At 35.0% G+C, this 22,662-nt stretch overlaps 3 protein-coding genes across 4 annotated transcripts in view; 2 read left to right on the top strand and 1 right to left on the bottom strand.

The window, feature by feature from the left end:
• Positions 1–14,849, top strand: part of LOC123547616 (uncharacterized) — a 62,440-nt gene extending 47,591 nt beyond the window's left edge. Inside the window, exons 24-31 of one of the 2 annotated variants that reach the window (XM_053524744.1) lie at positions 731–1,243; positions 2,822–2,935; positions 4,265–4,536; positions 4,976–5,067; positions 6,149–6,356; positions 6,983–7,077; positions 8,797–8,948; positions 10,532–14,849. In XM_053524744.1, the coding sequence (XP_053380719.1) occupies positions 731–1,243; positions 2,822–2,935; positions 4,265–4,536; positions 4,976–5,067; positions 6,149–6,356; positions 6,983–7,077; positions 8,797–8,948; positions 10,532–11,698 (2,613 nt within the window). In that variant the 3' untranslated portion in view covers positions 11,699–14,849. Of the gene's footprint in view, positions 1–730; positions 1,244–2,821; positions 2,936–4,264; positions 4,537–4,975; positions 5,068–6,148; positions 6,357–6,979; positions 7,078–8,796; positions 8,949–10,531 lie in introns of both variants that reach the window. The other variant, XM_053524742.1, reaches the window with a different exon arrangement.
• Positions 14,850–17,327: 2,478 nt separating this feature from the next.
• Positions 17,328–22,662, top strand: part of LOC123547630 (influenza virus NS1A-binding protein homolog) — a 70,819-nt gene continuing 65,484 nt past the window's right edge. Inside the window, exon 1 of the mRNA XM_045334897.2 lies at positions 17,328–17,864. The gene's annotated coding sequence lies outside the window, so the exon portion shown is untranslated. The remainder of the gene's footprint in view (positions 17,865–22,662) is intronic.
• Positions 18,326–20,917, bottom strand: LOC128548727 (uncharacterized). Its single transcript, XM_053524114.1, has 2 exons — positions 20,134–20,917; positions 18,326–18,405 (listed from the first exon to the last, which is right to left on the bottom strand). Exons 1-2 carry the CDS (start codon positions 20,915–20,917, stop codon positions 18,326–18,328), a joined length of 864 nt encoding a protein of 287 aa, XP_053380089.1.

Below are 22,662 nucleotides of genomic sequence, written 5' to 3'. Positions count from 1 at the left end.
AATTAAAAAGAAGCTTTTTTTATTGATTGTTACAACACTAGATCTACTTCTCAGCACTTAAGAACCGAGGCGGTACGATCAAACAGTGATGTGCAACATGGCGCGAAAACATGACGCAATGCCATGAAAATCTCGGGGAAACTATACCGCTTTGATCTCCACTTCTAATGTCATGATACCGACACACTTCTTTTAGCTCTTTGAGGGGGTGTTAATTGATGACGAAAACAAGGCCAATTACTTTGTTTATCAACAGAATAATTACCGATAATCGTTGTTTTTTTCCCGCTTTCAACACGGGTGGGTGGGGGATGTTACCCGATGACGATTATTGTGTCCATATTTTTGGGACACTTTTCAAAATAATTATTTTTCGGGAAATAAGTCTTGGGACAGTGAAAAAAATAATTATTTTATGCTGTCCCAAGACTTAGGTAAAATACGGTAGTTTCTTTTTTAAGAGGGAAAAAATAATTGAAAAAAAAATCTGGAATAGTACCCCTTTAAAGGTTATGCAAAAGAGAAAACTACATGTCACGTCTACTTTTTTTGCGGCTTTACATGATACTCTCAGTCTAAGGACATGTAGTTTTATGTATATAAATCTGTTAAAATTCTGATGAAATAAGCATTTTAGCTAAAACGAAAAAAAATTATGTCAATGAATTGAAACAATTTTGTAGTATTTCAACAATTAAAAACAATTTTTTTACCATTGTATATTACATAGACACTGGATTTGGACTCTAAGAAAGCGTTCTTCAAGGCTAAAAAGGGAAAAAGGAAAGTTTCAGCTATGGCTCTCCTCAAAGCAACAGAGAAGGCAAATTTGAAAAGAGCGAAAACCCGACGACAGAAGACAGAGATACAAGAAGCAGCTAGAACAGAAGCTAACATGAACTCTGAGATAAGCGAAGTATCTGACTACTTGCTAGAACTTCGTGATGAGTTAAAAATTGAGGATGATGAAAGTGATGAAAACATGTCTGTTGATGAGAGTGGGGCTGATGAGGAAGATAGTCAGGGCAGCCTTACTTTCGGTTACAATAAATCGTTACCATATATTCCACCAAATAAAACAAATATACTAGGGATGAGGTCACTGTTGTTGGAACATAGGTACCTGATAGATGAGGCTGGAATGTACTTTAATCCTGAAGACTTGAAGGAAAAACTGTATCGATTGAAACAGAGAGGACCCAATCCTCTGATGGGGGTCTTAAATGCCATTGGTAAAACAGAGGTTAGTCTGAAACTACTACTCAGTTTTTGCTTTAATTCGTAAAAGGAAGTTTAGATACAGGCTTGTACATTAAAACACCTCTTTTCATGCAGTAACATCAGAATTCTTCAGACTGTCTTAAAGCCTGGTCTTAACATACAAAATATGTTGCTGTTGTTACATAAAATTGATATGTTATTGAGTTGTTTTCATATCCAGTTTCATTGTTCTCTTTAAAGAGAGATGTTAAACTTGTTGACGCCTTTTGATCTGGTGACACTGTTTGTATTAAGTAGCTGTGTTCTTAGCTGGGGATGAACTACAGTATCTATTATTTTCATTTTCAAGTTAAAATTTTAAGTTTATTCTATGGGGGATGATTCAGTCAACAATCTTTATTCATCTAAATCATGAAATGAGCCATGCCATGAGAAAACCAACATAGTGGAATGGCGACCAGCATGGATCCCAATCTGACTAAAGTACATATCCTATTACGCTACGCATAGGATCTGAGAACGACCTATTCATTGCCTCGTTCTGACGACCCTTTCGCTAGCCAATCAGAGCCTAACTTACAACATCTTGCAAATCTACCTGTAGCTTTGACTTTTGATATTTACAATTCTTATGTCATAATGTATCAGATAGCCGGTTAGCTCAGTCGGTAGGCCACTTGCTTTGTAAGCGAGGGGTCCCGGGTTCGAGCCCTGAAATAACTGCACATTTTTCTTACTCTTTGACATTCGAACAAGTCGTCTGATTGGATAAAATAAAAATAGCAATACTGGAAATCCAAAATATACAGAAGACGAATGTGAATGGGTCGTTTTCAGATCTTCGTTTAGAAGATCAAGTACTTTAGTCAGATTGCATGGATCCAGACCAGCCTGCGCATCCATGCAGTCTGGTCAGGATTCATGCTGTTCGCTAACAGTTTCTCAAATTGCTATAGGCTCTGAAAGCAGACAGCATGGATCCTGACCAGACTGCGCAAATGCGCAGGCTGGTCTGGATCCATGCTGGTCGCAAAGCCACTATGTTGGTTTTCTCATGGCATGGCTCAAATAAGATAGATGTGCCTTCTAATTCACAACTACAGTTCTTGAAAATTTTATTTGTTAACAATTCAACCTTGTTATGGGGCTTCAGTTAAAATGTGCATTAATGGCTCATTAATTTCGTTGTTAATGTAGGTTTTTTTTCTTTGTTAATCCAAAATGTGTTTTTATGCAGGAATGGCCTTTAGTTCAATATGGATGAAAATGAAACATTAAAATTGAGTTGCGCCGAGAAAACCAACATAGTGCGTTTGCGACCAGCATGGATCCAGACCAGCCTGCGCATCTGCGCAGTCTTGTCAGGATCCATGCTGTTCACTTTCAAGGCCTGTTGCAATTAGAGAAACCTTTAGCAAACAGCATGGATCCTGACCAGACTGCGTGGATGCGCAGGCTGGTCTGGATCCATGTAGGTCGCAAACGCACTATGTTGGTTTCCTCACGGTGCGACTCATATAATATGGAGGTCAGAATCTCTTATGTTTCTGCTTTTCATTATGTCCAAGAAATGAATCTGTAAACTCTTGTTACATTTCAGAATGCTGCCAGAAGACGAGAAAAAGAAAAGAAAGGAAAATCTGAATTAACACACGTGGTGTGCAAAAAGCAGTTAGACAGAGTGAGAAGAACAACAGACTACCAGAAACTTCAGGTAGTATAAGAATAGTGTAAACACCAATATGGTGTCGATGCAGTCATATGTTAAGCAGCCTATGTTGAGATCAGTGTATACATAAATGAGCTACAGCTTTGAAACTTTGCACACATGTTTATCATCATTAGGGGACCATGTAGGCCAAGACCCATAACTCTGATATGCATTTTGTCAGAATTATGACCCGTTTTGTACTTAGAGAGTTTTAGTTTATTGGTTAAAGTTTTTGTTTAGGTCACCTTTCCTCTAAACCTGTAAGAGCTACAGCTTTGAAACTCTTTGAACACTTGTTTATCATCATTAAGGGACAATATAGTTTGAGAACCATAACTCTAACCTGCATTTTGTCAAAATTATGGCATCTTTATACAGTTAGAAAATCTGAACTATAACTCTTATCTTACATATTGTCCAGCACTTGCAGAGGAGTGATGGCACCCGTAGGTGGTGCTCATGTTTAAATGTCATGTCATTCCTGAAATTTGAAAAGCACATTGGTTTGGGTGAATTTTGCTCCACACAGCAGTGCTCTTGCTTACATATTTGCATTCCTTTCACATGGACTGCCTAAGCTAAAAGTAAAAGACTCTGAAATTACTTCTCATAAACAGCTTGATGAAGTTCACCAACTTTGGTCAGTAGCATCCTTTCATGGACCTCTCTCAGCTTTGTCAAAATGGTTCTGCTGCACAGCACTGAGGATTAATCAGAACTTAAGAACAGAAAACCAGTATGAACTTCTCATAAATAACTTTGCTTGTAGTTTCCATGTATGATTGGTCTAAAATTTGCTTGAATAGTTCCATTCCATACACACATACAGCTACCAAAACTTAAAATAGAAAAAAAAAAATCAGCATACTGGTATTTTATTTCACTTATTACAGAGTCACCAAACTTGGTTTGTAGATGGCCAAACTTGGTTTGTACTGGTAGATGGCCAAACTTGGTTTGTAGATAGCTTATAATTAAACTTACCTTTGCAAATGTTGATGTTGTAATGTTATTTGATTTGTAGCAACTTAATGGCTACCCTCCTTAAATTTTACAAAAAAAGTTCCATAAATTTGTACAAGAAATCTTTTAAAGTTTGCAGTTGACCATTTATTGTTGGGAGAAATGTAGCGCCAACATAGCCCTCAAATGGGCCTGCTTTGTAACTGTGAGATTCTGTCAAAGAAGAGGTATATATTGGTCAAGAATCCAAGAACACTTACTTGATTAATTAAACCTTCCATACAGCTCATATATTAATATAGAAGTATGGTATTTACTGTGCCCAAACACGCAAAGAAGTATTAATACAAGGTTGTTTATGTTTTGCAGGCAAGGTTTCACTCAGTTTTTACATGGCCAGCTTTATTGGCAACAATTCAGCCGCCTAAAGGCAAGCCGATACCTCTAAGTCTGCAGGCCTTGACAGAACAGTCAAAGCTCAAGGAAGGACAAGTGAATGCAGAACCAAGTGATGAAGCTGTCGTTCAAGCAGAGAGTGTCACTGAGGAAGACATGGAAGGTCTTTCTGAAGAACAAGCTGTTGAGAAACTTGTAGATAAAATCATGGAGGAATATGAGAAAGAAAGAGGCAAAAAGAAAAGGTATAGCTGCCAATAGACATTCTGCTTTTGCATATATGAGTTTTAAAGTTTACTTTATATATTTTAAAAGCCCAACTTTAATATTCTGAACATAAAGAGGCTTTTAAAGGAAGCGAAAACAGTTGAAAAAAAAAGTTAATTTATCCACTGTTATATTAAAAAGGTTGGAAAGTTTTATTGGAAAGTTGCTGTTTTCAAACATAATGTTGTTTCATTTTGTTGTACAGTTTGAGTAGTAAAATAATGTGTTTAGAAATGCTCTTAGTTTAGTTTATACTAATTTGTTTTAGCTTTATTGTTATGAACGCTTCTAGCTTATTGGAACCACTCTCGAGTCCGCTTCCTGGAAAAACCAGTACTGGTGTCATATGAGAAGTCTTGGTTTGACAGTAACAGTTTTAAGTTAATTTAAATATGTTGTAATTGCCCTTTTCTTCAGACATTTACCAACAAAGAAATATCGTCACTTCTCAGAGAAAAGGAAACAAGGTTTAAAAGATAAAGAGAGGACAAAAATTCTGAAGAGACTTGGTATGTTGCTAATGTCCTGTATCTTCACCCTTACCCTGCTGGACACAATTGATTCTGCCTTTGCGACTAGTGTAGATTATGATCAGCCTGCACATCCATGCAATCTGATCAAGATCTACACTATTCGCCATTCAGTCAGTATATTTTTGGTAAGCACCCCTTTTAACAGTTAATGGTACTATCTAAATTGAAAAGAAGACAATTTATCATAGAAATTTAGCAGGGTAAAGGTTAAGAAACATGCTAGCCTGAAACACTGGCTATTTTACGTGATTAATGAAATAGCCCTTGCGAATTTATGCTACTGAAATTGAAGTACTTTTATGCCCCCGACATCTACTGATGTTAACCAAATGGGACTGTTTCGTCTAGCATCAATACCCCTTACTAGAATGACTTGATACTAACGCAGATGTAACCTGTGACCATTTCTCGTCTTCAGACATCACCTGACCTCAGTTTGACCTTGAACTTGACCTCATTTTGGACTTGGGTTGCTTTGTATCGACAAGGATGCCACCAGGGGTGTTTAGGTGTTTATTGAACGCAGCTTCTTGTTTCAGTTCATTTGTTGTTTTGTTGTTTATTAAAAATTTTAATTCTGAAACTGCTATATTTTATCACAGCCGCTTAAAATTAAGCGAACCATGTTGTAGACGAACAGGGATACAGTTTGGAATTCACAAATGTAGCATTTCAAAATTTTAAAAGGGTGTGACTTCTTGGAGATTAAATTATATATTAAATGATTTTTTGGCTGGATTAAGTTTCCTAGAACCATGAAATCCATGGTGATAACTTTCTTATGAATAGCAATTATTTCACAGTTGATGGCTTCTTTATTACACTTCAAAATCAGATATTTTGGAGAGGCAGAAGTAACGAAATAACATATGAGCCGCGCCATGTGAAAACCAACATAGAGCATTTGCGACCAGCATGGATGCTGATTAGACTGCGCAGATGCGCAGGCTGGTCTGGATCCATGCTGGTCGCAAATGCACTATGTTGGTTTTCTTATGGTGCGGCTCATATATGGTATTGTGATAGGAAAGATAAATGGAATGATTTCACATTTCAGGTTTGTACGAGAAGATGCAGGAATTCAAAAGACGGCGGCTAGAAGGTGAACTGACCACTCCTGTGTCAGATGCTGCAGCGACTGCAGAGTCAACTGCATCCATTATCCGATCTGCAACTGAGACAGAGACGGAGGAAAATAGCGCTGATAACATATCTACAGCTAGTTTACCTGTACACAGTACTAATGATACTGAACTAAATGCAAGGTATGTTGTCCAGTTTGACTGAGTCCTTTCTTTGTCTGACACATGTTGAAATAACATTACTGAAGATGCTTAATCTGTAACAGTTTGCTGTTTTTGGTATTTAGTTCCACACAGATCTGACTAGTGTACATTTGAATTGCTTCAATTCAGCTATATTTATTGCTTTAATTCACTGTTCCATTGGCTTTTCCCAAGCAACTCACTTGAAATGATTTAAATGATTATGCTTTATTATATATTATGCCATATTTACTAGTATATAGCTTTCATGATAAAAACATTCAAAGCCTATTTACATGAATAATGGCAGCCAGTGAAGAGTGCCAATTCATCCTCTACTAGAGCAGATACAGAGCAGTCGGATCAGAGGGACAGAGCAATACAAAAACCCCAGAAAAAAAACACGTAGGAGAAAATTTTGATACAGGCATATCTGGCTATATTAGTCTAACTGTTTTTGAAAAGGCAGATTTGTTTCTTTAACATGCCTGGTGTAGAACACTGGTTAATGTGAAGCCCTGTTTCCTTGAAAGAACTGGTACAGGTTTCTTTGTTGTCTTTTCACAATTAAGCTTAAATAAAATATGTGTGAACTCACTAATGGTTGTTGATATTTTTCCCAGCAGTGAGACAGCAGCACCTGTGATGAACTCTTCAGAAGGTTGCCAGGTAGATTTCCCTCCTGATGATTTTGGCATGACAGATGCTGTAGTGAAGACAGGTGAATATTTGTACAAAATTGTATTAAAATATTATGCTTTGATATTACAAATGTTAATTTGAAGAACAGCATTGGAACTGTAGTTTCAACATTGTACTAGGAAACAGCCAATCAGATATCTCAGTTTTGAGACTGATCTCTGACCTTCAGTCCACAATTGATATTTTCAAATATTTGTGCATGAAGGTGATTGTAATAATTGGGATAAATCCTCAATTATCAGGTATTTTGTCGCCGTAATCATTTTGTTGCAAGTTTTTAATGCCCCATGTGTTGGGAGACCAGGGAGCCATGTGCCGGTAGTGATTGAACTGTGTCTGTCATTCCACCCATCCATCCGTCCATTCATCTGTCAATGTGTCCCTTCATCCATTACACTGTCTTGTGTACTCAACACTTAAAAGTTTTCATTCAGTTCATATGAAACTTGGTGTACTCCATCAGCATGAAGTGGACTTGGCAATATCCACAGAACTTTCATGTCTGATTTTAACTTTTTGATTTATGCCTCTTCTTTGGATTTATCCATATTTCCGTTATCCCTGAACTTTATATGCTTAACTCCTACAGTTTCCTTCACAAATGGAACTTGGCATTCATCATCAAAAATGAAGTATACATATACAGAGCTCCAGATAAGCTTTTGGTGCAATTGGGTATTTACCCATCATTTTTTGTCTGAATTGGGTATTGGAAATTTGAATTGGGTAAAAATAATATCATTACCCAGCCTTTTCAGAAGTAATTGGGTATTTGCTAAAACCAATTGGGTATTTGCGAAAACCAACTGGGTATTTTACCAATCTCGCACTAACAATTGAGTATTTTTTTGCTTACAGTATACATGGTATATATCATTAAACAGGACTGACTAAGTATTTTAATGGCGCCCTTCAATGTTTAATACAAAAATGTATTTAAAATTGTAATGAATGTTTCATACTGTTGTTTTCTTTTTCACTTTTAATGCAGTCTGAGATCAGTTCATCCACAATATCCTGAACGATGTGGTCACCGCAATATGCATTCTCCCAAAAGATGCCATCCAATATTGGTGACACTACATCGTCACAAACAGATAACTGTCATTGTTGAACAGCAAAATATCCCACTAATTTGTTTGTTTGTGCTGCAACAATGTTTTTTCCTGCAACCTCTTACATTTTATCGGCGTAAAATTGTTTACAAAGCGTCCAAATAACACCGATCAGCCGACTGAATGGTCCCGTTATTTTTCCGATAAATTGCAACCTGTTCTGCAGTAACATATAACCAGTCAGTCAAATCTAGCGTTAAAGTCTCGTACCCATTCTAGTTATAAGGAAAATGCGATACGCAAGCTATTTTTTACGAATTTGGTATTAGGAATTTTAATTGCGTTTCAGTACGCACACTGTATGAATTCAATTGGGTTTTCTGCAATTTTAATTGCGTAAATACGCAAATACGCAGCTTATCTGGAGCTCTGCATATAGACTTATTTTTCTTTTAGTTTGCCAGTCATTTTTTTTTTACTTTATATTTTATTGTGTCATACATTTTCAGGGGGCATAAGTCATACAGTGTTGACATTATTCTTGTTTACCTTCAGTCAGCTAAACAGTCTTGACTTGAGATTTTTTTTGGCATTCAGGAGACTTCTTAATCCTGTGTAGCAGTTACCTCCCTTTGTCTTTACAAGTTCATAAAGAAATTTGCTCTCTTTTTTTTTTTTTCCAGAAGTATTACCAAAAAGGAAGCGAGGAAGACCACCAGGATCTAAAACTAAATGTTTTACGGACAAAAGTCCTGTACGGAAATCTCGACGAGCCGCAGACAGTCCTAATTTGGTTGTTAAACTGGAACAAGATTATGAACTGTCACCTCCAAAGGTATACCAGCAACATGAAGAGACCAAGCATATCAGTTAATAAAATCCCTCCAAATATCAGGATATAAACATGAAAAAGTTTCTACCAAATTGTTTTGTTATCTTAACTGGAAGATGGGATTTCATTACTGGCTAAATACTGTTGTAGATGTCTGTTCTCAACTTTTGCAACACTTTTCTGTCAAAAATTTCAAGGATATAAAACTACAGATTTAAAAAAGAATTACAATGTTAACTCAGTTTGTTATGAGATTCATAGAACATCCTGAATACTATAAAATCATTAACATTCATGGGGGACAAGGTTTCAAGATAACTTGGTAGATTGTTACCACCCAAACAGTTACCCTCGAGCCAGATATTTCCATCTGTGCCTTCAACCAGTGAAAGATTCTTATTGTATATAAGGTACATGGTGTAAATTTGCATACAAGTTTTTTTGTTTTTTTTCATTTTATGCTTGATCCGAAAAGTTAAAACAAGATAGTTTCAAAATCCACATTTCCTTTGTTAGTCCCCTATTGGTGGGGCTATAGGAATGTCCTCTATCCATCCATCGTTCTGTCTGTCTGCAAATCTGGATCCTGCAATTACTCGTAGAGTATTCAAGCTAGTTTCATAAAACTTGGTATGTGAATAGAGGGCAATATGTATATTATGCATGTGCATGGCTTGCGGTCAAGGTCACTATAGAAGGTAATGTAAAAATGGATTCTGCTCCATAACTTTTTTTTTATGTGCATTGGTGGATTATCTTAGTGATACACACATGTTCCCAATGATTAGACAATGTGTCAACACATGGTCTATGCTTGTCGGTTAAAGGTCAAGACCACTGTTTAAAGTCAAGTAAAAATTTGTTTCTACACCGTAACTTTTTATTGCATTGAAGGATTTTTTTATTACTACGCAGAAATGTTCCACATGATTAGACTATGTGTCACGCATATGACCCAAGGTTGTCGGTCAAAGGTCAAGGTCACTATTGAAGGTCAAGTAAAATTGTTTCCATTCATGGAAGTTTTCCACCAGTAGGGGACTTCTGTATTACCACTGTAATACTTGGTCACTTGTTTTTTTTTTTTCATTTTATGCTCTTGCAACATCAGAAAGCATATTTTGAAAACGCTTTCATGAGATTAGTTAATAATCATACAGTTTAAGAAAACGTTCTGTTTTATTATCAGGTTTCAATTTATAATCCAATATTTTGAAATAAAGTTTCTATTATGAAAGGACAATGAGAGTAATGGACAATTTATAACATTAACAACAAGCTACAACCCAGTGAAATTATAAATTTTAATGACGGTGTGACAAAATGTTAGTGTTTTTTAAGGCACATCTAACGATTCTTTTCAAATTTCTGAAGTACTCTAATAACTTTTGATAGCAATTGTACATGAAAAGTAAAAACAAAATGAGACTGATGTTTGATAGTGTGAGAAACAGCGGGGGCACTCCACTTTAAGTTTATATTACTGCATTTGCAATATAATCTTTGCAGTGCTTTGGAAAAATGTAATATTTGAATTGTCTACAATCCTTAATTGCCGGACAGTAAAATGATTTCTTTTATTGCAGAAGAAAACACAGAGTACCAAGAGAAAAACACAGTACAATTTTGTGAGAACACTGATCCCTGACAAAATGAGCAAGATTGCCTCTCAGATACCAGAGATACCTATCCTGAATGAACCAATCCCAGAGAAAACATTAAAACCTCCAAAAAAGCCCAAAGTGGAGAAACCAGTGAAACAGATTTTCAGATCAAAGTTTGCCCAGGAGTTAGCTGTAAAGAAAAAGAAGCGAGAAGAGGGAGAATTTGATAAGAGGGGTCCAAAGTTGGGTCGTATTCTGAAACAGCTGAAGGAAGCAGAAGCTGCCCCAGCAGAAGCGGAAAAAGAAGCTGCTCCAGTAGAAGCAGAAAAGGATGCTGCTTTACCTTCATATGTACAGATCAAAACTGAACCTCTTGATTCAGATGATGAAGATTATACTGCAAATATAAATAATTACAATGGAACTGTGACTGCACAAAACAGTGTTAATAATCTTAATAAAGCAGAAAAAACAAGTCGTAAAGAAACAGAAATGCCTGTTAGTGAAGTCGTAACATCCGGGCTTAAACAAAGCTTACAGAAAGGTAAAGGCATGTTAACTAAAGCTTTTGACAAAAATCTTAACTCGGTTACAACTCAGAATCAGGGTATTACACAGGAACAAAAGGATATAAAGAACAGTTCTGCTGATATAAATGATAAACAATGTGCAATAGATGTTACTCCTGAAACTGAGATGGTCCAGTCGCAAAAGCTCCAGTCACAGAATGTCCAGTCACAGAATGTCCTGTCACAGAATGAGAATCAGCAGATATCAAATGGTCCAGAAGGACGTAAACCTTTGATAATAGCAGTGCCTGTAACAATTGGGGGTACCCAACAGGTTGCATGTGTACCCTTCTATCCAGATGATGAAGGTAAAATCACATTGCCAAATGGAAAAAAGATAGATGCATCTGGTGCAGGGCAACAAGGGGCAGTTTCACTTCCAATGCTCAATTTTGACCAACCACTACAGATTTTAAATCCAAGTCAGCCATCCGTAAATACAGACTCTGCAAAAGATCAAACAGGTGCTAGTTTACTGAATCAGAGTACATCTGTACTAAATCAGGGTACATCTGTACTAAATCAGGGTGCATCTGTACCTAACTCTGATGCAACAAATGCAAGCTCTAAGACAAACTGAGCAGTGTTTTTCATAAAATCCAGTGTTTAGACCTAATAAGCTTGCAGAGCAATTTACTTACTGTGACAGGTGTCAGTAAAGATCATTGGGATAATTCAGTTGTGGAAATTTTTTCTTTAATGTTACATTACATGTGTGAACTTAACAGCATTGTACAACTTGATGATGCAAAGAATTTATAAATAAGCTTAATAATGAGCCACACCATGAGAAAACCAACATAATGCATTTGCGACCAGCATGGATACAGACCAGCTTGCGCATCCGCGCAGTTTGGTCAGGATCCATGCTTTTTGCAAACGGTTTCACTAATTGCAATAGCGTTTGAAAGCGAACAGCATGGATCCTGACCCGACTGTACAGATGCGCAGGCTGGTCTGGATCCGTGCTGGTTGCAAATGCACTATGTTGGTTTTCTCATGGTGAGGCTCTTTTACAGTTTGGAGATGATGTTGTATTGAAAGTCAGTTTTACTCATGGAATATGTTATTTTTCTTATTTTTTGTTAATTTGTAATTAAGTAGCAATTCAAGTTCCATAATGTTTTTAATTTTATGTTAAAAACAGATAGAGCAGCTATCCAAATAGATTTATGCATAATTAAATGGTTAGAAAAGCACTACTGCAAGCACTACTTGCAGTATTACACATGAACATTATACAGTTTGAACCATAAAGGGAGGTAATCATAAATAGTTGATTCTATATTTCATTTTATGTTTATCATTATTGAAACCTTTGGCATATTTATGTGAAAACAATTATCAAAAATAAGATTTTGCAACAATAGACATTTTAATGTTCATAACAAAAGATGTGGCAGCCACATTTAAAGCTAATCGCTCACAGTTTAGGGGAAATTTTTCATCATGTTCATTTCCACCAAGTTCGGCATAGAATGTATATATGGCACTGAAAAATGATAAAATGCAGGCTTATCATGGTCTGCACTGTTCGCTATTCAGTCAGTAAATTTTCAGTGAACACCCCTTCAAATAGTAAGTGATGCTGCCCAAATTGAATATTGGACCAGTCCATTTTAGAAGTATAGCAGGGTAAGGGTTAAATAGTCCGTACTGTTGACTGGTTTCAAATGATTGACTTTCATGGGAGGTATTTAGTCAGCTATGTCAATTTCTGAATTAAAAATCCAATCTTAATTAGCATTTTGCTGAAACTTATTTGGTCTTGTTACATTGTTAATTTATTGGGGTTTGATTTTTTGTTGGTTATAGTGCTACTGTTTCTTTTTTGATCATGCATAAAACTTGTTAAAAGTCTATGATTAGATTGTTCGAATATAAATAGAATTCAAACATGTTTGAATTATTTTAAATGTTATGTCTTGTCTATAGTTAAGGCAGAGCTAAGAACACCAGTATTTGGTGCACCTATCCATGACAGGAATTTTGTCAGTTTCTTTTTATATTCTCGATGAAAATATTACCATTCTTTAAAAGGGTTGGAGAAACAGCTTTTGATAGTTTTTTAACCATCTCAAGTAGTTTTGAAGTTCCCATTAAGAGTCCATTTTGATGGGCTATTATCCATTGTAAAGAGCTATGTACAACGAGGCAGTTTCAACCCCCATATTTGGTCATAGACATTTAACTACTCCAAATTAAAAAAAAACAAAAACGTTTGATTTTTGTCTCCATTAGTCACCAAGTCCAAATAGGTATTTAAGTCAATAGATCCATCTTCATTAGCATAAAAGCAATTTTTTTAAAATCTATCCAACTTTGGTAAAATAATGTTCATAGACCAAATTTTTCTTAAGTTATTGTCTGCCTCACCCCAGCTGTCAACAAGTAGCGTTTAGGCACAAACCTATTGACAGAAAGTGATTTTGTTTAACCAAAACCTGCCTAATCCAGTCCTCTCAGGACTCCGATTTATAGACATTTAATGAAAAATGATGGAGGTATCAGCTTTTTTGTAATTTTATATTGCAATTAAAAATAATTTGCTGTAATAAAAAAGATTGGTGTTTACATTAAAGAAAGAAATTTGATAATTACAGCAGTAAACCAAACATAACTAGTTATTTTTGTTTATTTTTTTTTATATAATATACCGCCCAGTAATTACAAAGCCTGAAATTGTGTTAATGTATGAGGACATTTAGGTGACATAATCATCAAACCCAACAAGACAAACTGGTATAGGACAAATATAGGGTAAAAATTTAGGTTATTCTTTTCCAAACATGATTGTGTTGTTCTAGATCTTTTTATTAGGACAGTAAGTAATATTTGTTTGGGACTTTGTATAATTATAGGTTAAAAATGTATTTGTTACAGGGGTTTTGATATTTGCTAAATATATTGCCTATGTTTACTTACAATCTGGACCTATAATGTAGACTTCAGACTGAAATTTTTTGTTGAGCCAGATCAGATTTCGATAAAATTTTGTTCGACTGTAGCTGTTACAACCTACAAGTGTTACACAACAAAAGTTTTAGCACAATACTTATACACATACATGAATCAATCAGCTAACAAATTGCTGTTTAATAAGTGTATCTCAACACAGAAGCTGAAATGCATCGAGGCGACGTGTCTTGGGGTATTATACCATTTAAGGATGGTTAGAGGTGACTAGCTTGTGGATTGAAAAATATGCACATGTTCTGTAGCAGAAATATTTCACAACTTTTATATATAATGTAGTATAAATGTGTAAGCCCTGATAAAATTTATAATATCTCTGTTAATTAGGAAACAAGATTTTTTGAATGAAATCATTGTTCAGGGTGCAGATGGGAAGGAAAATATCACAAGGACGGAGTCCAAGTGATATTATAATACACATCTGTACAATGATATAATTCAAGAGAACATCACTGATAGAGATATATTACTTCCATTCAATCACAATATCAGGGATTATCATATACAATGATTTTGTTACATACTAACACACGGTTAAAACGTAGTACAATGTAACTTTTAATTTTTTATTGACAGATATTTACTAACGTTTATGGCATTGTTCTGAAGGTATATGTTTCATTTTGCATTTACCATGTTATGAAAACGTTAAAAGATAAAATGAGCATAAAAAGTTTAACTTACTGGACTTGCATAAGTGTGCTGTTCTGTCGCTGTCATAATTTTTTGCCTAAATGTTAATAAACAACTATTAATGCAAACAGTCTCTCTTCTTTGTTATGCTTCCCTTCAGGGAGCATATAGTTGCCACTTTGTACATCCATTCTTCCTGCATTTCTTGTCTGGAGTATTTCTCAGCAACAATTTGTTGGAATTTAGCAAAATTTCATAGGCAGCTTCTTTATCAAGAGAAGATGCACATATTGTCTTCATGTTTCAATCTGATGATTTTGCCCTTTGATTATTCAACAATCGTATACTATAGTACTATTCTTGTCCGCAGTATTTCTCAGCAACCACTGGTTGGACTTTAGCCATACTTCATAGGAAGCTTTACTAACATTTCAAGAGGAGATGTACCTATAATCTTCGTGTTCCGGCCGGATGATTTTTCACTGAATTACTGCCCTTTGATTATTCAACAATGGTATACTAATGTATATTTCTTGTCCGGAGTATTTCTCAGCAACCACTGGTTGGAATTAAGCCACACTTTATAGGAAGCTACTATCAAGAGGAGATGCGCATATTATCTTCTTGTTTCGGTTAGATGAGTTTTAACTAATTTATTGCCCTTTGATTATTCAACATTAGTAAGCACCATCATAGTCAGGAGTATTTCTCAGCAACTACTGGCTGGATTTCAGCAAAAATTCATAGGACGTTTCAATCTCAAGAGGAGGTGCGCTTATTTTCTTCATTATCGGTTAGAATGAGTTTTCAATGAGATATTGCCATTTAAACGTCAGTAAATTCCATTTGTGTTCTTTTAATATGCAAATTTTGTGGAGCAATCATTGGTTACTAATATTTCTTGTTTCATTCTAGTATGTCCCTTTGTTTATGAAATTCCCCCTCCATTATCTACAAGGAGACAGGGCTGTTAAAGTGACTTGTTCGCATTTACAGCTCACCTCAACCAAGGTTTTAAAGATGAGATGTTAGAGTACTGGTGCCTGGTGCTTCAACTCGAAATACTTTCAGATTGACAATTGGAATGTTCTGGTTTACAGTAGTCAAATTTTGTAAGATAACCAAGTTACCTTGGGGCTTATTTTGTAACCTCCCGGCACAACATAACTCTTTGAAATACTGAGTGCCAGTCAAGAAATCTAGACATGGTTAGAGATTGAAACTCTAACCATAAAGCACTCAGAGCAGACACTACCAGTGAGGCTGTACTATGGTCAGTTCGATGACCCCTATAGTTGTGGTTGTCAGGAAGTCAGATGCCAAAGTGACATTGACCTATAGACTGAAAATAGTTCCAGGACATATAGCTCAATGAGCTTAGAATGTCCATCAAACTTCGTAGTATGATATCGTCGTAGTAGAATGAACTGATGACCCCATTCACAGCATGCTTTTTCTCATACAGTTACCTCCGAAAGGCCATCTTTTGGGGCATATGTGTTAAGTTAACAATTCTCATGTATCTCTATCTTAAATTATTGTTAAAAACTCCATATTCTGGTATTATTAACAGACGCGCAGTCAGTGCAAGAGAAAGATGCTTACAAAAGTACTGCCAGTGAGATGTCAAAGTGAAAAGTGTTAGATATACAGGCTAGAGTTGTAAAATCACGGGTTAATTACACACAATTTGCTACAACTAATAATGCATGTATGTTGGCCTACTGCAGCTTGAAAAGTTTGGGCAGGAGAACAATTTCATATGGTAGGTTGCTCTATGAGACGTGAGTACCGGTACTTGGAAAACAACGGCTGTCACAGGAACAGCACGCTTGACTATTTCGATGCTGGATTGTGAAACTTGGAACATCTGAGGAAGCTGGAGTTGTCACTGAAGTGTTTAATGACTCTAATGTGGATGAAGATATTGGATAATAGCAAGTCTGTCTCAAATGTATTGAGTACTTTAACAGAGATAAATTGTATCAAAACACTAAGTAAGTATAAAAGGGACATAATTCATGGAAAATTTCTGCGTAAGTAATGCACCATATGTCACATCATGTGGCTACTAATGTGGAACAATAATTTCAGTTTTAATCAAATCTTACTAGTAATAAAATATACCACAACTTTAACCTGAAATTGTAAGGAAAAAAGGGGCATATTAGAGCTTGTGTCATAGGATGTGCAACAATCGTTTTAAGTTTGAATTAAATCCATTCACAAACAAATGCGATATACTGAAAAAGCATCAAACTTAAACAGATATTCTTAAAAGGGGACATAATCATGAAATATTTGCACCAGAGTTACAGGGACCTTGTGTCATGTGATGAGGACAATGATGTAGAAGAATTATTTTAAGTTTGAATCAAATTCATTAAGTAATAACAAACAAATAGTGAAAGTGCACCAAAATTAACCTGAAAATCTAAGTAAACAGGGCATAATTCATGAAATATTTGTGCAACAGTTATGGCCCTTGTGTCATAAATGCAGGTGATGATCATGATGTGTTACAACTATTTTAAGTTTGAATCAAATCCTTTTGGTAATAACAGAGATAGAGTGAAAGTGCATTAAAACTTAAACCTGAAATAATAAGTAAAAAGGGTGATAATAAATTAATAAATAGATTATTGGTGCCAAAGTAATTGTGTAAAAATGATGGTGGGTGATGATGTGGGACAATTATTTTGAGTTTCAATCAAATACCTTCTTTAATAAGAGATATATATATAGTGAAAATGCATCAAAATCAAACTAAATTTCTAAGTGAAAAGAGGGCATAATTCCTGCAAAATACTGCCAGAGTAAAATATGGACCTTGTGTCATATGATGTGGAACAACTGTTTTAAGTTTGAATCAAATCAATTTAGCAGTAACTGAGATAGAGCAAAAGTGCGCCAAAACTTTAACTGGAAATAAGCTAAGTTAAAAAGGTTGGATGATTCATGAAATATTGGTTTGAGAGTTATGACCCATAAGCCATTTGATGTAGGTGATGATAAGGAATAAGTATTTAAAGTTTGAAGCAATTCAATTAAGTAGTTATACAGAGATAAACAGAAAGTGCCTTAAAAGTTTAACCAAGGTGCGGACGTGGAAGGACTCTGGCCCCATTGTCTGTCAGGTAAGATAGCTTTCTATATGTATACTTATAATCGAGATAAAAATGGAAAATTTATGATAACTGGAAACTGAATGGATTAAAGTGTATACAGACCAGGGTGTGTGTGTGTTTGATGAGTCATTCTCCTGGGTTTGGGACAGGAATAGCTACTAGCGAATGGACAACTTGTAAAACATTATTAATTTTGTATCAGTTCATCTGTTCTCCAAATTATGATCTTACACCTAGAAAATTTTGCAGATCTAAGACACTGCCATATGTAAAATAGTTCTTAAATTAGGTATGTACCTATCTGATTGCCTTTCTTTATAAAATAGAAAAATTGGAAACTCCACACTGGTCGCTCAACACCACGAACACGAAAATGTTGCAGGCTCGGTGTGATTGAGCCTGTTCATGGACGGTAGTGGAAATGCATGCTACCGTCCACGCCCTCTAGCCCCGTGTTGAGCAGAACATTTCTATTTCCTTGGTATTGAGTTCAGTGTAGGATGACCAGACTGAAGATGAATCTTCGCTAGATCTAGACAATACCTGATGCCTGACAAGAGTTTTGTAAGTTGTTTCTTTAACCTTTTTGTTTTTACTCATTTGATTATTTTGAGGAAAAAAAAATGATGAGTTACTGTCATCACTTGATCGGCATCCGTGTCTGTGTCTGCGTTGCCTGGTTAAGTTTTATGTTTAGGTCAGCTTTTCCCCTAAACTATCAAAGCTATTGCTTTAAAACTTGCACCACTTGTTTATCATCAAAAGCTGACTCTGTACAGCAAGAAATATAACTCCATCCTGCTTTTTGCAAGAATTATGGCCCCTTTTGGACTTAGGAAATGTCAGATTTCTTGGTTAAGTTTTATGTTTAGGTGACAGTTTTTCTCCAAAACTATCAAAACTATTGCTTTTAAACTTGCAACATTTGTTCACCATCAAAAGCTGACTCTACAACAAGAAACATAACTCCATCCTACGTTTTGCAAGAATTATGGCCCCTTTTGGACTTAGAAAATATCAGATTTCTTGGTTAAGTTTTATGTTAAGGTCAGCTTTTCTCCTAAACTATCAAAGCTATTGCTTTAAAACTTGCACCACTTGTTCACCATCAAAAGCTGACTCTGTACAACAAGAAGCATAACACCATCCCACTTTTTGCAAGAATTATAGACGGTCCTTTTTGACTTAGAAAATATCAGATTTCTTGGTTAAGTTTTGTGTTTAGGTCAGCTTTTCTCCTTAACGGTCAAACCTATTGCTTTAAAACTTGAAGCAGTTATTCACCATTAAAAGCTGACTGTGCACAGCAAGTACCGTAACTCGACATGGCTTTTTGCAAGAATTATGGCCCCTATTGGACTTAGCAAATCTATTATACAGAGACAAAAAATCAGATGAGTGTCTGCACCCACAAGGCGGTGCTCTTCTTCTTCTTTTTCTTGTCGTTCGTGACACTGTCATACCAGTAGGGTGCTCTTGTTTATATATATATATAGTTTGTATGTTACATTTAATGAAACCAGATTTTCAATGTTCGTCAAGGTGTTTCTACCCGTAGGATAAGACCAGTGTCAAAGACAATTGAGAACAAAATTCAAAATGTATGGGAGGAGTATTCAGCCAAAAACATTGAAACTGGTGATTTGCTGAAGGAATGTGGAAAGATATATGGACCGCAAGTTGAGTGATGAATACGAAAAATCTGTTCAAAATAGTGCATTATGAAATGTTGAGACAGTTGAATAGTTTAGAATTTGTTTTAATTGTCATAAAAAACAGAAATAGGAAAAAACAACGATATACTCGGCATTACATATCTATATATGTAGATCAATACAATTAGTTAATTGGTCAATTAATATCAAATAAAACTTTAGAATTTAAACCATCTGGATAGAGCGTTTTCAGTTTATGTATCCACACTGTTTCTTTGCAGAGACGATCAATGTCATTTCTTACAACATCAATAGGCATAAAAGAAAAGTCCTTTAAGCAATGATCTCGTAAATTGAAATGTGATGCAACCATTGAGGAAAAAGTAGGGTCAGTAAAACTATTACCGTAATATCAAATCGGTGACTGTTCATGCGTTTTGATACAGGTTACTTAGTTTGTCCCACATACCGTTTGTCACATTTTTTGCAAGTAATCAAATAAATTACACAGTTACTTTTACAGTTTACGTTATGATGTAAACTGTATGATTGACCAGTCATTTGACTGGTAAATTCTGAACCTGTTTCGATATTGGTACAATGCGAACATTGGCTACCATTACATCTCTGTGAGAGGTAAAGTTTATCACTTTGCTTATTGAACTCTGAACTTATCAAATAGTCTTGTAAATTTTTCGGACGTCTATAGGCAACAATAGGTTTACAGTTCTCATAAACGGATTTAGTTGTAAAGCTTTTTGATAGGTTCAAAATACTCCAGTATTTATTGATAGTGTTACCAATACGTGGAAGCGCTGGATCATACACAATAGTAAAAGGAATTACACTATTTTTGTCCCCAACTTGAGTCTGTAAAGCATCTTGCTGAGATATATTGACTACTTTTTGGAAGGCACGGTCTAACACATCATGTGGGTAACCTCTGTCAACGAAGAATTCACGAAGCTGTGATAACGAATGTTTGAACTTGTCATCATCTGATATTATACGTCTATAGCGTTTTGCTTGACTATACGGAATACCGTTCTTACATTGTTTGGGATGACATGATGTATAGTCCAAGTACTGGTGGTTATTAGTTTCTTTCACATATATGTTAGTTTCGACACATAAATTCTTTCCCTTGGATATATTTACATCTAGAAACGAGAGCGAATCTTGTGAAATAGTATGCGTAAACTTTATGTCAGGATGAAAACTGTTTAACTCTCTGATGAAAAGTTCTAGTTCTTCCAAGGAATGATCCCACACCATAAAAATATCATCCAGGAAACGCAGCCAAAGTGTCGGTTGTAGATCTCGATTTCTAAGGAAGTCTTGTTCAAATTTTCCCATAAATAACGATGCGTATGATGGTGCCATTGAGCTGCCCATCGCAGTACCCATTTTTTGGAGATAAAAATCTTCATCAAATTTGAAATAATTATTTTGCAGAACAAGTTTAATGAGTTTTGCGATATCGTCACTTTTCAATCTTCCATGGCAATGCTCGTCCAAAAAATATTTACATGCGTCTATTCCGTCGCTGTGCGGTATGTTTGTGTATAGAGAAGAAACACCTAGTGTCACTAAATAAGTAGCCTTACTCTTGAATTTGAAACTTTTAATCTTTTCAATAAAGTCAATTGTGTCTTTAATATAAGACGGTAAGTTTATCATGTGCGGTTTGAGTATATAATCAAGATATTTTGAAATGTTCTCCGTGGGCGAGCTGCAAACTTATACTTATATACATAAGTATAGGAAATTTTATATAAACACTATCCGACAATTTACTCGGTATGTTTGTTAAATCCGTTTAAAGGAACGTTATTTTTAATTTATTTAACATTGTAAATAATGTAGATCTAAACTTTGTATACATTTTACTGCCTTTTTACGCGATGTTGTTTAACGACGTCACGTCCGTTGTTTTTATTGTTATTCTTCCCTGAGGAAGGCTTAACGCCGAAACGTTGGAAGTTAATAATTATCTATGAACAAACGCTACACGTGTTATTGTTGATTTTTCTTATTTTTTAATTGTCATGTCATGTAAATATTGATAATTTTTTTTTAGAAATGTTGAGACAGTTGAATAGTTTCAGGGTGCCACATTTGTGTTTGTTGTGTCATGTAAGATAGTGTGTTTTATATTTGTGTTTGTGTCATGTCATGTACATATTGATAAACTTTATTTTTATCTTCAGGGTGCCACATTTGTGTTTGTTGTGTCATGTAACATATTTGATTTTTAAATTAGAGTCATGTCATGTAAATATTGATAACTTTTTTAGAATTTGTTTTAATCATCTGTCATGTCTATGTTGTCTTTTTAATAAAAGTAGTAAAAGTAGTGAAAATATAATCATAATAGATCTAATTTGTTTTCAATATAATTTTTTTAACATAAAATTTTACAACTCTTCAATCATATCTTTCTGATTTTTAGCAAAAGTAGTGAAAATATAATCATAATAGACCTAATTTGTTTTCAATATATTCTTTTTTAACATACAATTTTACAACTCTTCAGTCATATCTTTCTGTTTTTAGTAAAAGTAGTGAAAATATAATAATAGATCTAATTTGTTTTCAATATATATTCTTTTTTAACTTTTTTTTTTACATTTATCATGATGTTTTCTCATGAATGGTAAAAAAGTAAATATAAAAGTATGACCTTATATCTGATTTGTTATTAATATGAACAATTTTTATTATGTCTATATTTTTTACATAACCTGAACTGTAAAAGAAAAGTAAAAATAAAGTTATGACATATATCTGATTTGTTATCAATATGAATATATTTTCAGTATTAAATAAAATTTACAACCCTTTAATCATATTATAATATGGGGGGAACTGTCACCCTTACATAACATTGTGGGGGGAATTGTCAGGGAGTGAACTGTCTTGGGGGGAATTGTCTTGAGGGGGAATTGTCTTGTGGGGGAATAGTCTGACAACCAAATATATACATTTGGTTTACTTTAAATTAAGTTCATTTCCAATTTATTTCCCCATATCTGTAGGGTGTCAAAATCATGTTCTAATTTATTGCAATTAGTTGTGTTATCAGCAAAGAGTTAGGCTTGAATCAAATATACAGCTTAGACAGAGGAGAGGTCCAAGGGCAGACCCTTGGG

The sequence above is a fragment of the Mercenaria mercenaria genome, chromosome 15, assembly GCF_021730395.1.
Source record: "Mercenaria mercenaria strain notata chromosome 15, MADL_Memer_1, whole genome shotgun sequence".
Classification (NCBI taxonomy): domain Eukaryota; kingdom Metazoa; phylum Mollusca; class Bivalvia; order Venerida; family Veneridae; genus Mercenaria; species Mercenaria mercenaria.
This window is presented reverse-complemented; position numbering and strand designations above follow the sequence as displayed.

Coding starts and splice junctions, on each gene's coding strand:
- LOC128548727 (XM_053524114.1), bottom strand. CDS start 20,917: ATGGGTACTGCGATGGGCAGCTCAATGGCACCATCATACGCATCGTTA. Junction 18,406..20,133: donor ACTTTACCTCTCACAGAGAT/GTAATGGTAGCC, acceptor AACTCTTGTCAG/GCATCAGGTATTGTCTAGAT.